Raw genomic sequence first — 18958 nt, 5'->3', positions numbered from 1 at the left:
TAATAAGAGTGAGGATTGACATTAAAAATTGGGAATGAATGGATGAGATAATTTATGTGGATGATTATAAGAATTGATTTTTTTAGTTTTGTATTAGCATTCAAGACACAAGATGAAAAGGTACTCCATAATTTTTGTTAGTCATGATCTCTCATGTGGATGTGCTTTGTTTCATGTACCTGAGCCTACATTTTTGGATTAATGCTTTGACATTGTTTGGTTGTTTGTTTGTCTGCATCCATCTATGTATGCACTATATATGACTTTGCTCTTGTATACAGCCTCCATCAATAGTCACAGATGAGGAGTGTACAGCTTGTGATTTCAATCGTCCTGGAAAAACTTGTCTTCGGAAACTTGAATGGGTGTGGCGTGGAGAAACTTACATGGCAAAGAAAAGGTAATGGTCTCAGAACATTGTAGTTCATTGGGGAATGGTAAGTTCATAAAACATAATACAGATTTCCCGTTCTTTTTGTTTTGGGCTCATATCAGTGATTATCACCATGTGAAGAGGCAAATTGAATCCGAATTGGTGGATAGCATTCCCGGTCAATTTTCAAAGTCTTTCCTTGACCTCCCCAAGGCAGCGCAACAGTTGAAGCTTAAGGAACGTCTTAGAAAATATTGTCAAAAGGTGATTTCATGCTGAATTTCTGTTCTTTTTTGATTAATTTATGAAGTATGCTAATATCAACTTTCATAATTTTTGTAGGCGTACAAACGGGTTCTTGATAAGCCTGCTACTGAGCTTCGAGAAGCTGGGATTTGTATGAGGGAAAATCCATTTTATGTTGATACTGTGCGGGGGTATGCCTTAATAATAGCTTTGTTCTTTTTTATGGCATAAGTAACAACACTGATAGTAGATAAACATTTCAAGGCTCATACTCTTGAGATAATCTCAGCACAGTGTTTCTAGCTGTCATTGGGTTGTAGACGTAATCTATATAAGAAAACGCACTTAATGTATCTTGTTGGCTACAAAGTCTGAGCTGTTATCCCTTTCTGTTGCTTAAGCTTTCGAGATAGAAGATATGAATATAAAGGACTCAATAAAGTCTGGAAGGGGAAGTTATCAGAAGCAAAAGCAAGTGGAAATCCTATCAAGATCCAGGAAGCGCAGGTATATTAAAAAGTGTAAATTTTTCTTTGAATTTCGTGTTTGAAGCTTTTCATATGTGCAGAAACAGCTCAATTAAACTGCCTTTCATTTATGCATTGATTGCAGGACATGGTTGTGGTGTATGATTCTTTGCAGCTTGCTCACAAATGTATCCTCAATTCCTTCTATGGATATGTCATGCGGAAGTAAGTCGCTTATATAAACTTTCAATCCCTGTTATTTTTGCAAAATATAGCTCTTGATTGTAATTCTTAGTCTTTTTCCTTGATGATAGGGGAGCAAGGTGGTATTCTATGGAAATGGCTGGGGTGGTCACTTACACAGGAGCTAAGATAATTCAAAATGCTCGTGTATTGGTTGAGAAAATTGGTCGACCACTTGAGTTAGATACAGATGGAATCTGGTGTGTGTTACCAGGGTCATTTCCCGAGAATTTCACATTCAAAACAAAGTAATCCTTCAGCTTGTTTCTGATTACATTATACCTAAGTTTAGAATGCTACAACCTTCTTTTAGTTGTACTGTTTCCGTGACTCGGTGCTGATGATAATTTCTATTCTGTCAGAGATTCAAAGAGGAAGTTGACAATCTCTTATCCTTGTGTAATGCTCAATGTAGATGTTGCAAGAAACAATACAAATGATCAATACCAGGTATGCTGTATTCTTTTTCTCTGTCATTTGAAAATATCTTGCAGATGGCATCTCTTCTATTCTGTGCTTCAGTCTTGTTGAAATCTATATTTTTGTCCGCAATTTGTCTTCTCTTTCTTTATATCTAATTAAGGGATAAACATTGCACCTATTTTACTTCACAGTTCCACGTAATGCCCTTAACAATTCACCTTTCTTGTTTCTTTTTATTATTAACTAATTCGGTTATATCTCTTAATTGTTATCACTATCATCGACAGACTTTAAAAGATCCAGTGAACAGAACTTATGCAACACATAGTGAGTGCTCAATTGAATTTGAAGTGGATGGCCCATACAAGGTAGTCTTTGTTTCGACATGTTTAATCTTACTTACTCGTCACCCGAGATATCTGGCATTGTGAAAATTCTCTATTTGGAACATAGGCAATGATAATTCCAGCTTCCAAGGAAGAAGGCATACTGATCAAAAAGCGGTATGCAGTCTTCAATGATGATGGGACCCTTGCAGAGCTCAAAGGTTTTGAGATCAAGCGTAGAGGTGAACTTAAGCTCATCAAAGTTTTCCAGGTATAACTTTTTTTTCTAGTCTTATTTAAACTTCTAAAATTTTCTTAAATATATTTGATAAGTATGCTACTTCTGTAAATGTGTGATTTCCAAGTCTGCGGCTCTGCGCCTCTTCTCATATTGAATTTTCTCCTTGGTTTCTCTTCCTCTATCCTTAAGAATTTCAGCAGATTGCTGCCGGTCTCCCTTGAATGCCCACTAACAAGTAAGAACAAAAGTCGCTGTTAATTTGGGTTGAATGAACCATAAATCCCTCATACTTCCTAAAAATTCAATCCAATGTCATGTCATAGGTCTCCTTAAATGCCTTTTTGCTGCCGCGGAAGAAAAAGGTTTGAATGGACCCTATGTGGCAGACGCTGAACGAGAATAAGCCTGGGAGGAGAGAGAAACTTAGAGATTCTATTTCTTATAGATCAACAAGAGAATGAAATGACATTAAAAAGTTGATATCCCACCTTTTTTTCTCTCCTTTTTTAACTGTTCTTTTGAATGAACAATGCTTGCTATATGACTTTCATTTAAATTGGTTTACAACTATGAGTTCCTCATCCATGCCTAGTCGATATAGGCAGAACATTGTCATGTGTGATGTTCACCATCATCTTAGAGAGAAAATACCAGCAAAACTTAACTTTTAGCTCGCAAGATAACTCTAGTTCTTGTAGTTAATTGCTGTGCACATATCAAAGATCAAACTCTGCTTAACATCAAGCGTTACGAACTCTCTTCTGGTCTATGATTTCAATTTTTACTGCCATGCTTGACCTGCTATTGCAATTCTTAATTTATGTAGGCTGAGATGTTTGACAAATTTCTGAATGGATCAACATTAGAAGAATGCTATGCTGCAGTTGCTGCTGTTGCCGATCGCTGGCTTGATCTGCTTGATGTACGTAAGCAGAATGGAAGAGTGTTAAAAATCAAATTTATTCTATATCAGGGTTCTCCCTAATTTCCAAGATATATTCTTATATTCTACATGATATCTATCTGATTAACATGGGTGGAACAAGGCTCAATGATAAACGAGAAACAAATACTGATCAGTTTCCTGCTGTACTTTTGTCAGAGTCAAGGAAAAGACATAGCAGATAGTGAGCTGCTGCATTATATATCCGAGTCAAGCACAATGAGCAAGTCTTTAGCTGACTACGGTGAACAGAAATCTTGTGCTGTGACCACTGCTAAGCGCCTAGCTGATTTTCTTGGAGATGCCATGGTCAAAGATAAAGGGCTTCTTTGTCAGTACATCGTTGCATCTGAGCCAAAGGTGTGACTTGTCTATCCTGAGAATATTACTAAAACTATGCATCATTGTCATTTGTGTGATTTGCATCATTTTTTAATTGACTTTGTAGTTTCTTAAGTGTTTAAAAGGTTAAGTTTTCTTTCACTATTTTTAATGGGTTATTAAACTAGTCCTTAAGAGCTGTGTTTTCATGTCCACGTGGTTATCAATGTTTTGGCGGTTTTGATTGACAGGGTACACCAGTAAGTGAGAGAGCAATTCCTGTTGCAGTATTTGAGACTGAAACTGGTAATGCTGCTAAATAAAGTATTTTATGTCATTGTGTATAGTTGGAGGAGATATCTGTTTAATTTCTTTGATTACAGAACTTATGAATTTCTACGTGCGGAAATGGTGCAAGATTTCATCTGATGTTGACATAAGATCTATCATAGATTGGTCGTATTATAGGCAACGTTTAAGTTCAGCTATCCAAAAAATCATAACCATTCCAGCTGCAATGCAAAAGGTGCCTACGATTGATTTGTTAATAACGGTTTGAAAAACTTCCTGTCACTTCTAAAGATGAGTTTAATTTTTCAGGTAGCAAATCCTGTACCCAGGGTGGCTCATCCTGACTGGCTACACAAGAAAGTTCGGGAGAAGGAAGACAAGTTTCGTCAAAAGAAGATAATGGATATGTTCTCCTCTAAGCAAGATGCAATGGAAAGGATTGATGCTGCTGCGCATGATGTAGATAATGGTATGGGTAATCATAAAGTTCCAGATTTGGAGGACTTTGGGAAATCAGGTGGATCGGGGGTTGGTAGTAGACCTGTTGTACATTGTTATGAAGCAAATGGACAGCATTCATTGCAGACGACAACCTCACTTGCAAATGTCCCCATTTTAGACATTGATAAGAGTGAGGACTATGTCGGATGGCTGGAACAGAAGAAGCGAAAATGGAAAGAGAACAGAGAGAAAAGGAAGAGACAAAGGTTTTTTACTATTATCATTTTGTTTTTATTTTTTAAGATATAAATGCTTTTGTTTAAATTGCACATCTATATAATGGGTTAATGGGAGAATAATTTCCAATTCTACTTAATGTAAAACATAAAAAGTATTTATAGTCAATCCATTGCTTCCTATCAGCTCGTACACCGGTTGGCAATTTGAGTCCTTTGCATGTGGAATTGGTTTTTCCATCATGTGCCAGCATATATTTTATAAGAAAGGAAGGGTAACCAAACATAAAGTAATTATAGGTCAAAACATGAAGTAGCTTTTATACTATTGAAAGTTGCATAGCATGGGATTTGAGTCCTTTGCGTGTGCAGTTGGTTGATTTGATGTTTTTTGCTGGATTTGGAATGTTTCAAACAGTAAATTATTGACAGGATTTTTCTACTATATCTGCTTTAATAAACAGTGGATGAAGTTTAGTTTAGTTTAATTTCTCAAAATTTTATTTTGAATTGGTCTTAAGACCAGGAAAACAAGCTAATCCTGCAAGGGAAGGTAATGTAATCAATCTTCTTTCCCTATTTAGATTTTGGATTCTTCAAACATATTTTTATATTCTCTTGAACTTGCACATTAGTCTTAGAATAGTGGAACATGCAGAAATGCCACGCCTTTTTGTTTCTGGTTGTTGTCAGTTTGATGTCACTGCAATTTTCATAGAGAAGAATTGGTGACAGGCTTTCTGATACAAAGACGTCCAAACAAGCTGCTGGTTTTTCTGAGTTAAATCAGAGTTTGGCTAATCAGAAAAGAAATCTAGGAAAAAATGGAGTTACATCGTACTTCAGAAGGCAAGAATTGTCTCTCACAAGCAGCTATTGGCAGGTACAATTGTTTGAATATGCTTCTTGGTTCTTGTAATCTTGTATTAGGAGTAATACTATCCTGGTGTTAAATTCTACTTTATTTTCTTTCAGGTTTTACAGCTCGTCCCAAGTGATAGGCCGGGTCAATTTTTGGCTTGGGTTATTGTGGAAGGTAGCATGCTTAAGGTTCCAATCACCGTTCCTAGAGTTTTCTATCTCAACTCTAAAGCTCCTGTAACTGAAGAATTTCCTGGGAAATGGGTCAACAAGATTCTTCCACATGGACATCGCAGCTACAATCTGATTGAGGTACCCGAACGGCCATACTGCAATGTCATTTTTGGCTATGCAGTTCAGATCTTGGATTAATTTTGTGTTTTCTTGTTTCATATAGATAATAATTGATGAGAAAGAATTCAGAGAAGAAAGCAAAAGACTTATGGCTCATTTAGCAGATCCAGAAGTTGAGGTTTGATTTTTATCTTCTTGATATCACTCCTCAATTATTTGCTCTGAAATTATTGTGCAGCTAGAGAAGTTTCGACAATATGTTGGGAATTTTATTTGTATTTCTCGCGCTTTATTGCATATTGCTTCAGTATATAGAGATGGTTATTGCAGAACTTACTATATAAGCATGAATAAAGTTTCTATGTAACAATGTGCATGACTAGATCTTGATCATGAAACAAGAATTTTAGTTATATTTCTTGTTTTGCTCTTTGGTTGAAAAATAGTTCTTGTGAACTTTCTTCTTGCTCTGTCTCTTAGTGGACATGGGATGGGTTTGCTTTCAAATCCTCCATCTATGTTAGGCATTTGTTTTGAGATTCATATCTTCCTGGTGCTCACAAAAATCACGCCTTCACCCTCTCCAACTAGGGATGTTGTGTTGAATCCTACTATCTATACCAATATCCCACTGGTCATCCCTACTGAAGATAGGGGATGAAACTTGAAATCCCTAGATCTGATATTTTTGTAAAGGGCTTATGCACCCTTGCAAGTAATTTATAACTTTTGCCTCTTTGGTATTGTGTTATCTTTCCATTGTGATCTGGAATTAATTAGAGATGGAGATGATTTACTTCACAAATGCTGTGTCATACATGCTAAATAATCACCATATCAGATTTTGGTGTTTTGAGCTTGATATAAATAACGTTTTTATTTCAGTTTAATAAGAAACAGAATTTTATTTGTCATGTTTTAGCCTCACGATCAAGATTTAAATAGTTTTTAGACGTAGCTCATGATTGTTGTCTATTTAACATGTCAGTTTGGATCAGTAGACACTAGAGAGCTGAGTTGGACACCCGATATTTACTTTTAGAATCTGTTTGATGTAATGATAATAGTAAACCACATACATACAGCCAATGTAAACATGATCTAGTTGATTAAACATTGATGGCAAACATAGACAATGAATTATTCTGTGGTCTGTGCATGATTGATTGCTGATAATTTTTCTGTGCTAAGAAATGAATTTTTTATCTGTTTGGTCAGGGCATATATGAAACCAACGTGCCACCAGAGTTCAATGCTGTCCTTCAGATCGGCTGTGTCTGTAAAGTTGATAAAACAGCTAAAAAACGAAATGCTCAAGCTGTCTGGAGTCTGAATGAACTACAGATGAAGACCACAACGGAGTGCCACTATCTGGATATTTCCCTCCCTTTCTTTTACTTGTACCACAGGTAACATTTCCAGTTCAAGTAAAATTGTTGGTTGTGGCCTTGTTGGTAGATGTATTTATGTTGTTGATAGAGCTTATTCTCTGCCTCTTTTTGATTAATTTACTTGTGTGGATATGAGATTATCGATTCAGATCTAGTGAGGTGTGCTCTTTAAATGTTTTCAAGTCTGTTGAAATTCTTGAGAAGTAATAGATTGCCATGTGGTTTCCAAGACCTTGGATTGAGAAACGCTTAAGTCAGTGCTCTTGTTGATCTCAATACATCAATCACATAGTTTGAGAGGCTAAACAATTACTAGAGTGAGAAGAAAGATAAGATATGTATTGTGCTTTAGGGAATTAGGATTTGGTCTTGGCATCTCACCATTAGAATCCTCTGTCCTTTGATGGGTTTCAATAAGTGGTAGGTATACATTTTTCTCAAGTGTTAACATGTGTCCTGCGTCTGATTTTTTCCCTATATTGTCCATGAATAAATGATTGTGTTCCTATTTTCAATTTCTACTAACATGTCGTCATTTCTGACTATAAATGTTGTCCGACAAACACTTACATACTGAAAGTTGCAGTTATTGTGAAGGGCGAGCAGTATATGGTGGTTATTTCCCGGCGTCTAACATGATTTCTTTTGTTGTGGTGGATCCTCACCAGAACAAAAGCTTGAATCCTACAAACATTAAGAGATTCTATCACGAAGCTTGTCAAGCTTTGTCTGGGGAACCTCCAAGCTCTCAAGGTGTCCTATCATACAAGGTAAGTTGGAGAACTTAATTGTATGCATGTTTGTGGAACTTTACACCATGCCATTGGTCATTTTGATTTACTGTGAAATTCAGGTGGATTATGTTGTTCAAAAGGATGAAGCTGAAAAGATCATGCAGAAAACAATAAGTGGACACAGGTTTACTTCAGATCTTTGTCTTTGTGATGCTTGTGTTACTATATTGTACTTCAATAACATTGATGCTGGGAATTAGCAAGCTTTGTCAATATTCCATCTCCATGAAGTCTAACTACCCAAATATAAAATAAAGGAGCCTGGGTTTGCTCTATTTATTATATTACAATTCTTTTTGATTTACAATTCTTTTTGATTTACATGCTCATTTTTTGATCAAGTATTTGAAGACAGGAAGTGGATTCATTTTCTTTCATCTGGACACTGCTGAATACGTTGAAGAAAATGGAGGATGATAATATTCTTTGCTTCAAAATTTACATAAAACTAATCGTTGAAAATTTTGAAGAGAAAAAACGATCCTTCCTCCCTTCTATTTTTTCACTTTCCTCCCGTTCCCTCATTCATTGATATTTAAAAGAGGAAAGTCAAAGACTAGTGTCCCAATCACATTCTAGATATTAATGAGATTTAGCAAAGTAGAATTAACTTCAAATCAGATCTTATTTTTAAAAGCAAAGCAATCTCCAGATAAAACGCTTTACATACTTCAAGTGAAGCGCATTACAGGGGGCGTGAAGCGTTGATGCTGAATTAAAAAAACTCACAAAAATCAGAAAGTGCTATATAGTTTTTGGCTGCACTCTATTCCCATAAACACCTATAAGCATGCCTGAGCTGAGGCACAACTCCTTGTACCTCACGCATTTACAATTAAGAATAATTTTTTGGTTGTGGGAGCTGTGCTCTGAAAAAAGATTTACCTTAAGTCTCACCATTGTCCTTTAGATTTATTTCTTGAGCCGGTCAAAAAAGTTTCCTTGCTTCATGACTTGTAGTCATGGTCTCATAAAGCTTTTTGTTTTTTTTTCTTTCATCCACTATTTTGCCTTGAATCTTCCCAAGGAGAACAATTTTGTTCTATTTGAACTCTTGGTTTACAATACTTAATACACTTAATATTTATCAGTGGGATTTTATTTTAAAAATATTTGTGAAAAGTTGCCTTTTGTAACAACTCTCTGCGCGAAACTGCCTTTTGTCGTAATTCCTACCACTTGACGAAATCTGATGCTAACTTGGATTTCTAGAATTGACACATTTTTGGTTCTAAACTGGTTGTATGGAACTATCTTATAAAACCAGATACCCACTAGTTTCTTCTTTTTTTTGTTGAACCTTTATATTTTGTTTTTTCCCCAGTTTTCTTCAAGCAACAATTGCACTATCCTCGTGGTCCCCACCCTCCTCATTTCTTAGAACACAAAAAACTCTAAAGAGCAAGAAAAAAAGAGGGAGTATATTTTTGCGACTAGTCACTCCAAAAATTAGTTTTATACAAAATATTTATTTCACAAGGTAGTTCTTTTAACAAAAGTTTAAAGTAAAAAAGGTCAATGATAAAAAATTAACCCATTGATCACCCCAAAGTTGTTTCTTTCGCAGAACAAATTTGGTGAAAGGTACTTTCATGCAGGAAAAAAAAAATCTTAAAAGGGGGATTCTTGCAAAAAAGTTATAAAAGATAGTTTCTCACAAAATTTTCCCACTTCCATGTTAATTTAGTTTGATTCTATATTTAGCAGCGACTGTAGGGCTACTTTAGTGATGCATACACATGAAAAAGGAAAAAAAGAAAGGTATTGTGTTACATGAATAGTCATAGCATTGTCAATCATAGCTTCTCTTTGATAATTATTGTCAGGATTATTCTTGGTAGAGTTCCATGTGTTTTTTCTGTCTTACAGCAGAGAGCATAATTAACTGTCAACAGTTAACACTAACACTTTGTTTGGGTTGAAGTAATTGGAAGGAAAGGAAAATGAGGGATTTAAAAGGATACGATTTCCGTTGTTGGGATAAAAATTTGGAGGGGAGGAACTGGGAGAAAAGGGATTTGAAAGGGATTAGTTCTCTTAATTTTGTTTATGACTAAATCTTTCCAAAAGAGGAAAGATTGGGACTGAAAATGGTTTTTCTCTTACTCTCCCTTCATTTCCCTCTTAAACAAACAAGGAGAGCTTTTCTTATCAATTCCTCCCCTTCGTTTCCCTTCCCTCCCTTTCTCTTCCATTTTCCCTCCCCCTCCAAATCCTTTGTCCAAACACAGTGTAAAGTTTCCCAAAGAATGAGAATATTATGAACCTCATTGTAACTTCTTCATATCCTGTTACCATTTAGAGCGCGTTTCTTTTTTGGGTTACAAGAATCTGATCAATCTTTCAATATATCCAGGCCTCACAGTCACAGACCTGGCTTAGCTGTGATCGAGTCTCCAAATATTCATCTTTTGAAGTCTAGTATACAAGTTCTAAATGAACTCCCATGTGTGAGCATCCCAGCCAATACTCGCGATAGTCAATACCCGGTACTACCATCTTAATACTGTTCTTGAATATGGATGCACACATTAACGTTTATGTTGATGATAAGTAATATCATGTTCTATGCAGGCTGTTGGTTGGCAAACTGTGGCTGCAAAAATTGCACTGCAGAGATGTGCAGCGTCATCCCAATGGCTGAATGAGAGGATTTCTCTCTCAAGATATGCACATGCAAGTGTTTCAAGTTTAATGCTGGACAATTCAATGTACCTAATTTCTTTAATTGAATCTTTTACTTTTCTTGTGATGCAGGTACCCCTGGGGAACCTTGAACTTGACTGGATTATTTACACTATAGATGTCTTCTTCTCAAGAGCTTTACGTGATAACCAACAGGTATCATGTTTTCACTTGATCTTGAATATTACTTCATCACATAATTGAAGTTTGGGCCACCTTATCTTGAGGATCTTTACGTGTGCGACATGGATCATAATAATTTACCAGGTACTTTGGATTTCTAATGATGGTCGTCCAGATCTTGGTGGCTTTGGTGAAGATGATACATGCTTTGTTGATGAGGTTTGAATCAATCCTCACACGAGAACATGCTTATTGATAAAATAATTTTTGTTAGGTTGTGCTATAGCTAATCCTCCATATTTTCTCTCTTTGATGTAACCATGCCATTTCCATGTTGATCATTATTTTTTATTCTATCTTCTACTTTTATTTGGACTTTAAGTTGTATACATCCAGAAGTTCATTAATCTCCTTTCTACAGCCTCAAAAGCACTTACAGACCACATGCTGTACCATCTATATACTTTACGTAACTCATTACTTTTGGTACATTACAGGTCAATCAGCCTATTTTAATTTACCCTGGAGCGTACAGAAAGGTTTCTGTGGAGCTAAAGGTTAGGAGGAATTGCACCTTCTTACAGCTTACCTTGTGTTTTTCTAAGGAAATAGATTGATTAACATAAAGTGTTGTGTTTCTTTGCAGATCCATCACTTGGCTATTAATGCTCTTCTAAAGAGCGGTCAAATCAAGGAAATAGAGGGTAGTGGTTTTCATGGTTTTGAACAAGAAACAGATTCTGATCTATACACATCGAGTGAACAATATGACTTTGATGAGGCAACCTCCTGTGAACCCGCATTTCGAGTCTTGAAACAACTAGTTCAAAGATGCCTACAAGATGCGATAACATCAGGAAATGTTTTTGCTGATGCAATATTACAGCATCTCTATCGGTGGCTTTGTAGGTTCGTATATTTGATGTTTATGAAAACTTTTGTTTGCTACAGTGTGAAGTTTTCACTAAGCATTTATTTTTTTAATTTCAGCCCACAATCGAAACTTCATGATCCAGCCATATATAGAATGCTTTGCAAGGTAAATTCTCAATTACACAGTATTTGACTGCTGCTGAAAAATGAAAAATGCTAGGTTAGATATATCCTGTTGAAAACACTAACATTCCAGTGCCTCATTTTAATTACATTTATATGCGTGAGCATTTAATATCACTAGAGGCCTACATGGGTCTTCCATAACAAGCACGTTTTGTTTTCTCCGGAGGAACCACCAGACTCATGTGAATTAATTCTATGTTCACAGATAATGCAGAAGGTGTTTGCACTACTTTTGGCAGAGTTCCGAAAATTGGGTGCTACAGTCATCTTTGCAAATTATTCTAAGATTATTTTAGACACTGGAAAAGCTGGTTTAGCTGCAGGAAGAGCTTACTGTGATAGTTTGCTTAATGCACTACAGACAAGGTGAGACTCATGAGACGCGAATGTTTGTTTCATTGTCGTGATTTTCTGGGAGTTAACCCCTTGTTTCTGTAGGGACTTATTTGAGTGGGTTGAAATTGAGCCACTACACTTCTGGCACTCATTGCTTTTCATGGATCAGGTTTGCTATTCTCTATAAAATAGTTACGTGTGCAGCATAAGAATACTCTGCTTTATGTTTAAGTTTGAAGAGGGGTTATACTTTTAGTGAAATTTCAAGTGTGTATATTGAGTTTGAAGAATGGGACCTGTGATGCATAGTTTTGTGCTGTTTTTGGTCTGGTTTGGGATGGATGTATTGGTGTAGAGTGTAGAGTTTAGAATTCATTGTCTGTGCTATAGTATGTCATATAATTTGGCTTTGGTTTTTGATGGGGAAATCGCGAGAGGAGAGAACATTATGGATTCTTTTTGTCATATTTGGATAAGGAAAATAGGAAGGATAAGGAAAGAAATTTGAGGAATCCCATTACTGATATTTAAAAATATACGCCCTCCAGTGATGGGAAAATGCAAGCCCTTCTCTTCCTGCTATGATTGCCATAAGAACATATACTCCAACTGGGTTTTTACAAATGTTTTTACAAATGTTTTTACAAATGCCACTTCCAACAGGATATGAAATGTGTCTGAAGACATGTATGTGACTTAAACTGATTCTCAGTTAGCTATCTTTATCTTATCAGAAATTTGCAAGTCTTATGAAGATCTCGAAGATGCTTTTAGATTTTCTCATTGAAGGAATTTGGGGCTAACTGTGAAGTCTAGTGAACTTGTTTCATCCAATTTGTGTTACATGCAGTTTCTTGCATGACTTATTTAATTTCCTTATCCTCTTTCATGTGACAGTATAATTATGGAGGAATACAGGCCAAAGACCATGATGAATTTTCTGCCAGCGTATCTGCATCCTCTAGTACACGTTTACCTGGTGATCTTCAAGGGGAAATTGTTTCTAGTTGGAATATTGCTGAACACCTGCCAAAGAGCACTCAAGTAAGTTATTCCTCATATTAGAACAGAAATTATAAGATTGATGAGGAATGCTAATACATTCTAGTTTGTTAGTAAATGAGACTTTTAGTCTCCCTAATTTAATAAGTTCCTCATTAAGTCTAGATTAATTAGAGTGCATGTTTAGCTTATGATTATGAGTAGATGAAATGCCAAAATTGTGAATCTTCAATTGTTGCAATTATTATTTGACATTTTTCTCCCCTATTTAAAGGGTGCTTTGTACTCATTTTCAAGCAAAAATGCAAGTAAACGTTTTTCTCACTTCATCTCTCTTTTGGTTTATTTCCATATAGTGTTTCTCTACTTCCCCCAATAATTCCTAATGTGGTTTTTCAAGATTACCTGGAAGTTTATATTTTGTACCCTGAGCTCAAACAGATCTTATAGTATATACAGGGTGCCCTGGATTCAATTACCATTAAATCATATTGGAATTTCATCTTTCATGCAACAGGGGCTGGCAATAATCCAAAACAGTCTGATTGAAGTGCAGTGATTTTCTTACATATTATGTTCATGTTATGAGGATGCTTCAAATTCTTTTAAATTTGGGATTTAATTATCCAATAAAGTGTTTTTTATGTTGAATGTAACAGCTAAGAGTATTATAACCCCTGTCCTACTGCTGTGAGGTTGTATTTGATAAAATATCCTCTGCATCCCTGTGAGGTTGTAACTGATAAAATATCCTCATCATCCCTGGAATGCAGGATCCCTTCACTGATCTCTGTGCAACCTCTACATCTGCTCTTAATTCTAAGTATTTAAGTTCATTGTGTGCAAAAGTTGCATTTTTGGCACTTCTGTTGTGTAACAAACATTTTAATCAGGAGTAATTACAGTTCATTTGGCTGATTTTCTTGACAGGAACATTTTGTTGTGATGGTGTCCGAGTTCATGTATAAACCATGGGAGTATGCTCTGAATCATATTGCAGATGAAGCCATTTTTGAAGATGGTGACTTGAGCACACCATCAATATCTGTTCCTGTAGCTGAGAAGTTTGAGGCACTTTTGATTGAATTTGTCAAAGATCAGGTTTGAAAAAACTGCTGCCTGCTGGATATCATGATATCATAGAGTTTGCTAAGATTTTGTTGCCTTTTGTTCCATTGTGAATCTTTTGATGAATTTATTAAGAATTTTTAATGTTGCAGATCAGCTCTTATTTCACAGAGAAACTCTTTATGCTTGTCCGTGAAATATTTCATTCAAAAGAAACGAAGAAGCTGCAAAATGATGATGACTTACCACAAGTGGATCCACAGCTGACCCGGAATGTTCATACAGGAGATGCTGCGTTAGAATTTATCAAACACATATGCGCTGTTTTGGCTTTGGACCAAAATGTTCAGCATGATGTCCTGGTGAGTGAGTTTTCTGTGATTCTAAGTACTACTGAATGATATCTACAACATTCGCATGACCACTTAGTTAATGTATGTCTAGCCCTTATGTAAAGCTGCACGATCAGATTGAGTTTGTTTACTGTCTGTGGAAGGTGCATCACTTTATATGTGGAAGCTATTTTCTTTTTAAAATTAAAAATCTTCGAATGCTAGAAGGATTTGTATGGTACAGAATGTTAAGTCTTCTCTTCAATTCTCTTCTCTCCATTTTTCTCCCCTCCCATTTTAAGATCCGAATGAAGGAAACATTTCTTTGCATATTTCCTTTCATACAAACATAGCATTAGTGTATATCTTTATTGTGGGGTTCAAAACAGCGTTTTTGTGCATTTTTACAAAAGTTGCAAAGTTGAAAAAACTGACCAACTTAAGGTCGGTGCCCTTTCATCATATTGCTTTTGTTTTGTTGCATCAGCTGTGGACAAATTTTACCTGACTTTAGCAATAGCTTCTGCAATAAGGACCAGAACCTTCATCAAAGATTGCATAACTGTCTTAATTAGTTTGATGCTGCAGTAAGCCATGGTTTTACAAGAATATGTTCTTGAATCTTGCCTATATATTTTAAAAACTGGAACAGTGAACATTCACCTGTAAAGGACAGAAGGAAAGTGGGTAATCATAACTGATAGATATAGCAATGGCTTCTAATTGTGATAAACTTAATCATATTAGTTTTCATCAATAAGTTTCTGGACTAAATGGTGGAATTTGTTGAATAGTAATTATTTTCTTGTGCATAATGTAGGTTATGAGAAGAAATTTGCTAAAATTTATCCGTGTGAGAGAATTTGCTCCTGAAGCAGAATTTTCTCCTCCTCCTCCGTCTTTTGTATTACCCAACATCATTTGCAGGTAAATGGCAAATAATATCTGCTCTTCTTTCGCTCCTTTTGTGACTTAAACATGCTCACTGATTTTACTATTTTTTCTTTGAAAAGATATAATCAGTTGAACTTGACAAACCTTATAGAATATTAATTTTCCAGAATCTCCGACTTTTCTTTTCCCGTCATGTCTGTTTGAACTATTCATATATTTCTTGGTTTATAATGCTAGTGCAATGCATTATTATCTAGTCTTACTCGAACTACCAATGTAATTAAATTGTTGAACAGCTACTGCAATGATGTCCGAGACCTTGAGCTGGGAAGGGATCCGTCATTACTGACACAGGAGTGGCGATGTGCAGTGCCACAATGTGGGCAGCCTTACGATAGAGAGATGATGGAGAATTCTCTACTTCAGATTGTAAGACAGCGAGAACGGCTTTACCATCTACAAGATTTGGCATGCGTCAAATGTCACATGGTAAAAGATAGTCACTTGATAGAGCAATGTAAATGTGCCGGTCCTTTTAAGTGTCTGGAGGACGCTTCTGAATTCCGCAGGAAAATGCAAGTTTTTTACAGAATAGCAGTTAAACAAAATTTTCAACTCTTGAGAGAATGTGTCTCTTGGATTCTTGAAATTAGACAATGTTAGCTATTTATTTTTACTTAGGTTGTAAATTGTAGAAGTATATATCTAATATATTCCTGTATAGAGCTATTCATTTTTGTATACATGCACTACTAATATTTCCCGACTCATGTAACTTATTTCTTCATGTTTCTGATTTGAAAGTAGGATCTTTTATGTCGTCTCAATGTTACTAAAAATTTCTAAGATAATTTCTAGTTTTAATATTCAATGGTAATGTATAATTTGTCACAATGAAGATAATATTTGTTATTAAAGGCTAATAAAAAATAATTACATAATATAAGGGCTCATTGAGATGGATGTTCACTGAATCATTTATTGACACATCTGCATGACAATTTTAAATTAATTTGAAATACATCTTATCTTGCAACAGAATGAGCGACTGTGTGTCACACATCGTTATATACTTCAAGTTTGCTAAGACCAGGATAACCATCTTCGGGTTGATGGAGTCTCAACTGTGTCTCTCTTTTCCATTCCCTGCTTTAAAGACTCCTATCTTCTCCTGTATATCATCCAAGGTTTAACAATATATAAGTATTCAAATAGCAATCCCTATCGCACATAAGTTAAGTATTTAGCTCAAGCATTCTTTGCCTGTTTCTTGACACTAAGCCCACATCATACTTACAAAGTTTCCTCCACCACTAAAAGTTGAACTTGAAACTATTTGGGCAAAGAACGAGTACAGTCTACTATCTACTGCATCATTTACACAACCAAACATGAAACAACTATCCTAGGGTTAGGGTGTTTAGAAATTTGTTTTTTCCTTCGAGTTTTTGTTGACTTTGGCTTTTTGGTTGGTAATAAAATTTAATAAATGACTTTTAAGCTGATCCAAAAAACTAGCAGGAGTAACTTTTTTCATTGATTTTTGACTTTTCTTTAACAAAAAGCTATTAGACAACAATTTAAATTTATCAAACACCTCCATACTAGATGGTTTTTATAGACAACTAGCTAAATAGATGATTTATCAACCAATACTTTCGGCTGGTTAAACTGGCCAATAACTTTTGTCAACAGTTCCAGCTAACAGCCATTTGCCAAACAGTATAGAACTGGATGATCATGAATGATATTTACCTTGTGTCAGAGAGACAGCCATGAAGACTCCATCTTTGGCGAAATCCTTCAATGCCTTCCATTCCATTAGCAAGAATCAAACGCCTGCACTTTTAAATGTATAGTAAGATAGAAACAGGAATGCAAAGGAATACGGTATATACACATTGTAGATGAAGTAGTGACTCTTCTGATTCAATTCTTCATGGAACTATTAAGAGGCATAAACTGAAGCATCACATTGTAATATTTCAAAGCAACATAATTTGCTTTACATAGTATTGTAATCCCTCAAAATCACACTTGTACGAAAATTACTCCCTGCGTCCCATTGTTTGCTACATCTGCTATACAAAGTTAAAAAGCAAACGTAGTAAATTCAATAGGACGGATGATTACTTTTAAAGACAAAAGCATAATGAATTTGCTATTTATATTCCTTTGTCAGCCAGCACACCCAAAAAAAAGATGCATTATGGAGAGATGCATCTCTAGGGGAAACAAGAATTTCAAACGATGAAAATAAAAACTTTTTCCGCCATGTGATATTTTCTATAGTAATTAGTAATCGCTATGAGGTAACTGGTGGTCTCTGGTGCAACACTGCTATTGGAAGAGGAGTAAACTTATAAGGAATTATGGGAAATAAGTTAAAGCCCAAACATTTTTCTAGGGCCTCCATGTCGTTTCACAATTAAAAGTTAACTTTTCAAGAAAGAAACCTTAGACAGCTTCTGCGCACACAGCCACACACAACCAGTATAACATAATTCGCCAGTTAATTCGCCTTTTGAATTCGTGATTTGCTCAAAATGATCATGAAATAGCCTGAAACCGATCATGATTCCCTTTTTTTTTTTGATTCACGATTCTCAAGGAGATTAGTGAATCATGTGACTGTGCACACAACAAACACATATAAAGTAAATGAACAACAAGATAACCCATAAGGCCAATCGATAGTGTATTACATACCTTTCCAGTTTAATGACTTCTGATTCCAGTTGAGCAGCTCTTTCTTAGCTTGATTGATGGGCATTGATAAACCTAATTTGTGTTCACTGTCTTGAAGTCTTTGCCTGATTTCCTTATCCTACAAACTTGCAGATGGTGTGAGTTTAGCACTAGAATAGTAAAATATTAAAGGAAACTCAATTCCTATATGAAAATTTGACCATTATTTTCTCTAGTTATAAATTAGTAAAATTTGAAAGATAATACTTCTATTAAGTTACTTTTGAAGACATTTAATAACAGGAATTGTACTATCTAAACCATCACAAGTTTTCATAAATTTATGAAACTTCGATCTTTGACTGCAAAGGACAAACAGGAACTTTAATTTAGGAAAAATGAAGCAAAAGGGATTTCTATGAATATCACAATCGTCTTACTCTTGTTTCTGCACACTGTCGATACAAAGCAATTTCATCTTGACAGAATAGCTCAATATCATTTATTTGTAAATCTAAAACACAAAGAAAAAACACCTCATGAGAACACATTAAACTCAAAAATATGGATAAATTTCATCATCTAAGAATTTAAGTTAAATTATGCATTCTAATGTTGTCTTCGTACACCCTATATTTGTCTGTACCGGGTATAGCATAAAAGCAAAAGGTTTCAGAGATTATACATAAGGCCAACTAAGAAGGAATCTTACACAAAAATATATTCCTCAGCAACCCATGACACATATTAACACCATCAAGTACATGAGCAGTGATTTCTGGGGGGATGACAGGTGATGGAGCCCCGTCATTAAATCATCACCATCCAAAATAGTTTCCTCCATACTTCCCTGTGAATCGACTAACAGACCCAAACATAT

At 35.5% G+C, this 18958-nt stretch overlaps 1 protein-coding gene and 1 pseudogene across 1 annotated transcript in view; one reads left to right on the top strand and one right to left on the bottom strand.

Moving 5' to 3' along the window:
- The window catches only part of LOC130812613 (DNA polymerase epsilon catalytic subunit A-like), a 27497-nt gene extending 11174 nt beyond the window's left edge, over positions 1-16323 (top strand). Inside the window, exons 16-49 of the mRNA XM_057678140.1 lie at positions 282-400; positions 496-637; positions 716-810; positions 1021-1126; positions 1232-1311; positions 1401-1577; positions 1692-1779; positions 2040-2120; positions 2206-2349; positions 3146-3241; positions 3422-3622; positions 3835-3889; positions 3967-4109; positions 4184-4581; positions 5287-5434; positions 5527-5724; positions 5810-5884; positions 6925-7115; positions 7684-7867; positions 7951-8015; positions 10248-10380; positions 10466-10567; positions 10649-10732; positions 10844-10918; positions 11197-11256; positions 11346-11608; positions 11690-11738; positions 11964-12124; positions 12197-12263; positions 12992-13138; positions 14027-14197; positions 14317-14526; positions 15317-15423; positions 15687-16323. Coding sequence (XP_057534123.1) covers positions 282-400; positions 496-637; positions 716-810; positions 1021-1126; positions 1232-1311; positions 1401-1577; positions 1692-1779; positions 2040-2120; positions 2206-2349; positions 3146-3241; positions 3422-3622; positions 3835-3889; positions 3967-4109; positions 4184-4581; positions 5287-5434; positions 5527-5724; positions 5810-5884; positions 6925-7115; positions 7684-7867; positions 7951-8015; positions 10248-10380; positions 10466-10567; positions 10649-10732; positions 10844-10918; positions 11197-11256; positions 11346-11608; positions 11690-11738; positions 11964-12124; positions 12197-12263; positions 12992-13138; positions 14027-14197; positions 14317-14526; positions 15317-15423; positions 15687-16053 — 4782 coding nt within the window. The 3' untranslated portion in view covers positions 16054-16323. The remainder of the gene's footprint in view (positions 1-281; positions 401-495; positions 638-715; positions 811-1020; positions 1127-1231; positions 1312-1400; positions 1578-1691; positions 1780-2039; positions 2121-2205; positions 2350-3145; positions 3242-3421; positions 3623-3834; positions 3890-3966; positions 4110-4183; positions 4582-5286; positions 5435-5526; positions 5725-5809; positions 5885-6924; positions 7116-7683; positions 7868-7950; positions 8016-10247; positions 10381-10465; positions 10568-10648; positions 10733-10843; positions 10919-11196; positions 11257-11345; positions 11609-11689; positions 11739-11963; positions 12125-12196; positions 12264-12991; positions 13139-14026; positions 14198-14316; positions 14527-15316; positions 15424-15686) is intronic.
- On the bottom strand, positions 16314-18958 carry LOC130813555 (uncharacterized; annotated as a pseudogene).

This window comes from Amaranthus tricolor, chromosome 5 (assembly GCF_026212465.1).
Source record: "Amaranthus tricolor cultivar Red isolate AtriRed21 chromosome 5, ASM2621246v1, whole genome shotgun sequence".
NCBI lineage: Eukaryota > Viridiplantae > Streptophyta > Magnoliopsida > Caryophyllales > Amaranthaceae > Amaranthus > Amaranthus tricolor.
The sequence above is the reverse complement of the archived record's forward strand: the minus strand, read 5'-3'. Positions and strand labels throughout refer to the sequence as shown.